Raw genomic sequence first — 7,355 nt, forward strand, 5'->3', positions numbered from 1 at the left:
ACTTGAATGCATAAAAATACGGAAAAAACAAAAACAAATACAGGTTTTAAGAAGGATTATGAATATTAAGTTCTATGTTTTAATTGTTTATCTTATCGAACAGTATTTACAGATCAAATCTTATAATCTATTGGGTTTAAGAACTGAAATTCATTATCTGACCGTTTGTGAAGGATCATAATCCACATGAATGAGATGAGTGACAAACTAGAAATATCAAAAGCTGCCGCCGATCTTGGCAGAGGCGATTGATTACTGAGCTTTCCATCCAAAATCACAGAGAGCTTCACGACAACAATAATTTTTTGGGCATTAAACCTAATTTTACTTTACCCAAAGGAAAGTCAGGAGTCAAAAAAGAGGAAGGGGAAAGAAATTCAGTTATTGAAACAAGACTTTTTTTTGTAGCTTTAAAAAAAACTGTCATGGAGAAACACTACACAAAAATCAGCAGAGCAAATCAATGAGTTTCTAGGAAACACATTTGGTCGCGAACACACGAATGAGTTATATAATAAGAGAGAGAAAAGGGCCAAGAGAGAAACATCACCTTCCTCTCTAGAGATAGCCTTAGCACTACCCAAGAAGAGAAAAGGGCAATCAAGAGAAATAAAAATTGTAATAATAATAGAAATATATATATAAACATGACCACAAAGTTGTGCCACTATTGAAAAAAAGCCCCTGAATCACAGCCTTATCATATCTACAAAGCCTTTCTGTTCTTCATTTCCTTAGAAGAATGAAAAAAAAAAAAATAACTGAATTAAACAGGTGCCTCCTACGGAGGATAGAGGAGTGCCCTGAAGGAACCTTACCTCTTGGAGGCGCGGGGGACAGTTGAACTCCCGTTCGGGGAGGTTGGCGATGGCGTGTGTCGTGCGGTCTTTGGTGTGACAGATGTGTTCACCGGCGGACTCGACGTGGTCCTGGTTGTGTGGGTTGCTCAGCCAAGCCTTCAGCCACAGCAGGTCGCAGTTACAAACCAGGGGGTTGTCTGCGTCAAGGAGAAGAGTGTGAGTATGCGCACAGGCACCGACATTAAATAAGGTCGAAGAAAACGGGTCTCACCCACCACGCCAAATCATGCAAGAGAGGCGCCATACCTTACAGACTCCGAGACTCACCAGCAGTTAGCAACGCAATGTTTTCCCATCTCTCTCTCTCTCTCTCTCTCTCTCTCTCTCTCTCTCTCTCTCTCGTGACTTAAATCTTCCCTTTATTCATGAACTTCAAACCATATATAGAGGGTAGTGCCGTCAGTGCACCTCCCGTGATGCACTGTAAGCACTACTCAAGGTTCGTTCTACCGTCCGTTCTCTCCCTAGATGCAACCCCTTTCATTCCTTTTACTGTACCTCCGTTCATATCCCCTCTCTTCCATCTTACTTTCCACCCTGTCCTATTAATCGTTTCAATGGGATTTTCAGCGCTGAATGACCCAGAGGCCTAATTAATACGGTCCAATGATGCTCCCTCATGAATGAAAAGGAATGTGAGATTTAGGTCTGATGACAAGCGCACTGGGAGGACCTATGAGGTCATTCAGCGCTGAAAGGAGTCCCTCGTTGGCCGAGTGGATTTCGCGCTCGGCTACCAATACGGTGGTCCGAAGTTCGATTATCTGCTCGGTCAACGTGGAACCAGAGGAATTTATTTCTGGTGATAGAAATTCATTTCTCGATATAATGTGGTTCGGATTCCACAATAAGCTGTAGGTCCCGTTGCTAGGTAACCAATTGGTTCCTAGCTACGTAAAAATATCTAATCCTTCGGGCCAGACCTAGGAGAGCTGTTAATCAGCTCAGTGGTCTGGTAAAACTAAGATATATTTTTTTAGCGCTGAAAGGAAAACTGAGAGTAAAGGAGGGTTGAAAGGTGTCACTTGAGGAGAAAGGGAGGAAAAAAAAAACACGTACGTAAAAATGAAGACAAGACCCAAGTAACCCAAAAAGAAACGAATACCATTCCATCTCAAACTGCTCTCACCCTGCCACCTTCTCCCTGTCTCGGTGTGGCTGTTTCTGTAGGGTTTCAAGCTCTGCAAAGAACCTAAAGTAGTGCGTACAGTGCCCCGGGTGAGGTTCACTGATGGCACTAACCCTGGCAAAAACAATGAAAGGTAGAAGGCACAATAAACACTCACTTGCCACATCGATCATGGTGAGGGTATCTAAGATGGGCATTACTGTCTCCTCCGGCAATTCCCTGATGTTGTTGTGGGAGAGTTTCAGCCACTCCAGGGAGTGCAGGTCTCTGAAGGCGTTGGGCGGGATTCGGGAGATGCTGCGGGGAAGGAGGAGGAGGAGGAGGAGGAAGACGTATAAGAAGAAGATGATGAAGAGGACACTTGTAGATATATAGATAGTTCAGTTCATCTTTGCTTCATATCTCAGAAAAAATAAATTGGTGATATCAACTTTATTAGTCCAAGCGAAGATGCAATGCATTACTACCCTGATGCTCCTCTCTTCGCATTCCAATACATTTTTATCTACTGATTAACTTTTCAATATTCTTTTTAATGAGCGAGATCTTTTCTTTCTGTACTTCCCTTGACTTTCTCTACTTTCACCATAATATTCTTTGGAAGCTTGAATTTCATGTCAGTGGCCCCTGTGGTGGGCTTGTTCCATATGAATATGGTTCTTAATTTTCTGAATAATAATAATACATACATATTTACATAAAAAAACTCATGATTAATTAACGTGGCACACACACCTCTTCACAATGCATAAAAACAAACAAACAAGCAGATAGGATGTCACATAAAACTTCCACAATATTCCAGTCATATTGACTTCCTAAAATTTACATTCACCAGTGAAGGTGCAAAGTCAGAGGGAAACATAAAAAAGCTTTGACATTTAACATAAACTGTGGCATAATATGAAACATAACTAATAGAATGTTATTAACCACAGCATATACTTAAATATAGTCCAACGAAAGGGCATGAAGATGCACAAATAAATCTCTAGAATAAAAAAAAAGCATCAAAACCAGAACACTTGAAAACATACATAATATTTTCAGCATTTCATTTTTTTATGAATAAAACTTTAAATTCGGCTAAATAACCATGAATGTAGATCCTTAACTACAATTATTATTATTATTATTATTATTATTATTATATTATTATTATTATTATTATTATTATTATTATTATTATTATTATTAGATGAACACTATTCATATGGAACAAGCCCACCACAGAGGTCACTGACTTGAAATTCAAACTTCGAAAGAATATAGTGTTCATTAGGAAGTAAAGAAGGAAAAGGGAAATGTCGAAAGAAGAGATCTGACTTACTAAAAAGGAAAAAATTGAACTAATAAATCAATAAATAAAAGTGTATTAAAATGTAACTACTACTACTTTCTCCTGCCAAACATAAAACTGAAATATACTCTAGAAATAAAATTGACAATACCTGTTAACAAGCCTTAGTATTTTCCTCACATATACGAAGCCAGATTAAATGTATTATTTTGCACTGTTCTAACCTATCACGGTGGTCCAGAAAAATATGTCCCTAGTATTGCAAAATTAGCATGATTTCGTCATTTAAAAGCTGAAAGTTACGCTTCACATTGATAATAAACAATGCCTTCAGAACTGTGCAAAAAATGCTTGTTCCGCATAAACAGGGTTTCTCTTCCGAATATAATAAAAAAATAATAATAATAATAATAATAATCACTAATTAATAATAATAATAATAATAATAATAATAATATCACGTTTAAAGTACAGGGTAGATCAGGCTTTGAACTCATTTACTGCAAGCCATAATATAGGGTCTTTGGTACCTGGGTTTGTTACTTACCACAAAGCCTGACCCCAAGTGCATCTACTAAGTACAGGTGCTAAATAATTATTCTCTTGGTCTTTCAGGCTCTTAATTAAAATCACTTTTGAGCTGTATGAAAAAACGGCACACACAAACGCATACACATTTACATACATGCAAATTAATAAGAATGCAAATTCAAGCATACATTTATAAACATTACTCATGAATAGATGTTCTGGGCTAATTTGGGTTAAGAGATCCAGGTCCTCTTTTATAGATCTACAAAGTACATGGTAACAGAGAGAGAGAGAGAGAGAGAGAGAGAGAGAGAGAGAGAGAGAGAGAATCTAAGTTTTGCTACGGAGAGGGCTGAAGTAGAAAGGAGCAAGAGAGGGGGGAATCCAAATGAGAAGTAACTTTAGGTCAGAGAGAGAGAGAGAGAGAGAGAGAGAGAGAGAGAGAGAGAGAGAGAGAGAGAGAGAGAGAGAGAGAGAGACCTGAAGACTGAAATTAGCATACAGAAAAAGGTTTTCTCCTTCCCTTGAACCCGCCCTACTCAGGACGCACTTACTGGTTCTTGTCAAGAAGGATGTACTTGATGGTGTCTCCGTAACCGTGGAAAGCGTCCTCCTGAATCTCGGTGATTTTGTTCGAGTCCAGGTCGAGCTGACGCAGGTTGTGTAGTGGCCTGAGGGCGTGGGAGGGAATGTGGTCCAGACGGTTGTTCCCGAGTTCCAGCCACTCGAGGTGACCTGGTGGAGAAAAAAAAGTCAGTCAAATGAGATGTTCTTCTGCTCATATTGACACACCTCCTCACATGCAGGAATAACAAAGAGCAAGGTTAGTACGTCCCGGCATTATTGCTCATCTGTGGGATGTAGCTGGATGCTTGGAAGCTTTTACCAACATGAGAGAAAACAAGGAAAAAGGGGAAATGAAGGGCCACATTCTCCCTCTCTTCCATGACCTTGTTATTCTCTCTGGTAAGGCCAAATAATGACTGATGACTTTATCCTCACCCCGACCAAAAGCAGCCAAACGATGATCCCATATGTATTTTAGCCAGTCATCTTTGTTAGTCCATTAATGGGGTCAATTTTTCTTTGGCCAAGATCTCCATTGAACAATTTTTTGTCAAGTGGGCCCCAATTAACCATGGACTGTATTGAAATTTTGTAACAAGAGTATCCAAAAGATTTAAAAATCAAGAGGTAATGGTCGATATCACTTCCTAATGGCTGAATTTGATGTTAAGACAAATACAAATTCCCGCAACTCAAAATAAAAGCTATTTACCTTTAAAATGTCACCTCTGTAGGTCTTAATCCTTTATAATAATAATAATAATAATAATAATAATAATAATAATAATAATAATAATAATAATAATAATAATAATAATAATAATAATAACCACAACTTAAACTTACTCTCTAGACCAGCAAAAGCTCTGTCACTGATGTTGACGATGTGGTTATGTTCGATGTTCAAGGAATTGAGGACTCCCAAGTCGCTGAAGACGTCGCCCTGAATGGTGCTGATCAAATTGTATTCCAGTTTGAGGATGTCCAGCTTATGCAAACCTGCAAAATGGGCGGAGGTAAGTGGTGATGTGTGTGTGTATGTGTACAATGTATATATACATTATGCACACAAGTTAATCATTAAAATGAAAAGACAAGCAATCCACTTGCCTTATTCACTTCCCACCCCCTTGGCACCCTCTCCCACGCTACTCCCACCACCCGTTACCAACCACCCTCACTTTAGAGAAGTGGTAATGAATGACGGTCATATTAAAATTAAAATTCCCCTCAGGGACAAACGAAGCTTGAAAATGCATATTTTTAGTTTTTCTTTCATTTCCCAAAGTATTTACATAATCTCGTGTTACACCCTACTAGTAGTACGATTAAGCCAGCCTTATGCTGGCACGGGCTCTTGCTTTTGAGTAGCCCGTAAGTGGTAATTTAACAACTGTACCTATGAACATTGTTACATACTGTATATTAACAAATACACAAAATCCGTATCCTATTTGGAAGGATCTTCACGGTGAAAATGTTAAAAAAAGAAGTCTATTACTTTATTGTCATTTCACAATATGACCACAATATAACCACCAACTCCATTCTGATATCACGATACTTTGGATACCCTTCTTCCTCTCACACAAACCTTAAGAATTGTTTGCTTTTTGATGACAGAAACGTCCGTTCAGAAACTCGTTTTCAACAATGAGTTTCTCTCACCTAAATGACAATAAAAGAGCTGATCAACTTCATCGTGGATACATTCACATTCTACATCCGAACAATTTCTGCAATCACATTAACTTTCTCCGCTTAAGTATAACCTTACCTCATCCGAGACCTGTTCCCTTCAAGTACGACAAACCAAGGTGATCCTACAACCAAAGCAAACCATTTTTGGGTCAAGTAATCGTTTATCCAGCCCATATTGGCCTCACAGAAATTCCTTTTTCACTACAGTGCAATGAATTCTTGTATTCCTACCTATGTGAAATATCTGCTTACGACTTCAAACTTTTCTTTATAAAATAAAAGGAAACACACTCCTTTACAAACCCTGGCGAGGATTATTTTCTGTCAGGCATGAAAGCTTATTGTTACTAGCCCTTTTTTTCCCTCAACCACCAACCACGACACCTGCAAACTTTTCTTTGAAAAGAAAAAAAAACTTTTATAAACTGACGAGGATCATTTATTGTCAAGTCATGAAACCGTTTTGCTATCAGATTGTTATTATTAGATTTATTCTCTATTCTTTCTCTCCTCAACCACTACACCCTTCTACTACAGTTGCACAAGAGATTCCTCCTGCAGGCTGCTTCAGCAGGCAGTCCTACCCTTGAAAGCGCCGTCGGGGATGTGGTGAATCTTGTTCTCGTGAAGATCGAGTACCTCCAAGTTGGTCAGTGGGTGGAAGGTGTCGGTGGGGATGTCGTCCAGATTGTTCTTGCCCAAGTTCAGTCGAATCAGTTTCCTGGAACGAAGAACGAGACTGGAACGGCGGAATGACGCAAGTACAAGACGAAAACAGAGTAGAATTTGCAATTGGAACGAAGTGGAATACAGAATTTAGGACAAAGGCCAAGCAAGCGTTGGGATCTATGAGGTCATTCAACCATGAAAGGGAAATTGAGATTAAAGACGTAACAGGTGGAAAACCTCAAAGCAGTTGCACTGTGAAACAATAGTTAGGAGTGGGTGGAAAATAAGATGGAAGAAAGCGAATATGAACGGAGGTACAGTAAAATGAATGAACGCGGTTGCAGCTAGAGGATTAAGGAAGGGACGCTGCAAAGAACCTCTATTAATAGGAGAAACCCCCACTGTTGCAGTAAGAAGTAATAGTTAGAGAGTCTGGTCAAAATAAAGGAAGAAAGAATGCGGAAATGGAGCTACAGTAAAGGGCTAAAAAGAGGTCGCATCTAATGGCCGAGCAGTACCATGCAAACGTAGGGTCGTCAGAGACCGAGCTCCAATATCCGATCCCTTTATATCAAGTCAACTAAACCATCTATCTAGT

General features: G+C 39.2%; 1 protein-coding gene across 8 annotated transcripts in view; it reads right to left on the minus strand.

Annotated features, from left to right (window-relative positions):
* The window catches only part of LOC135213739 (leucine-rich repeats and immunoglobulin-like domains protein 3), a 335,032-nt gene that overhangs the window by 20,347 nt on the left and 307,330 nt on the right, over nucleotides 1-7,355 (minus strand). For all 8 annotated transcript variants that reach the window (XM_064247861.1, XM_064247862.1, XM_064247864.1 and 5 more), the window contains 5 exons: nucleotides 6,673-6,809; nucleotides 5,234-5,386; nucleotides 4,375-4,555; nucleotides 2,147-2,286; nucleotides 819-997 (listed from right to left, as the gene is read on the minus strand). In XM_064247861.1, the coding sequence (XP_064103931.1) occupies nucleotides 819-997; nucleotides 2,147-2,286; nucleotides 4,375-4,555; nucleotides 5,234-5,386; nucleotides 6,673-6,809 (790 nt within the window). The remainder of the gene's footprint in view (nucleotides 1-818; nucleotides 998-2,146; nucleotides 2,287-4,374; nucleotides 4,556-5,233; nucleotides 5,387-6,672; nucleotides 6,810-7,355) is intronic.

The sequence above is a fragment of the Macrobrachium nipponense genome, chromosome 43 (genome assembly GCF_015104395.2).
Source record: "Macrobrachium nipponense isolate FS-2020 chromosome 43, ASM1510439v2, whole genome shotgun sequence".
In the NCBI taxonomy this organism is placed as follows: Eukaryota; Metazoa; Arthropoda; class Malacostraca; order Decapoda; family Palaemonidae; genus Macrobrachium; species Macrobrachium nipponense.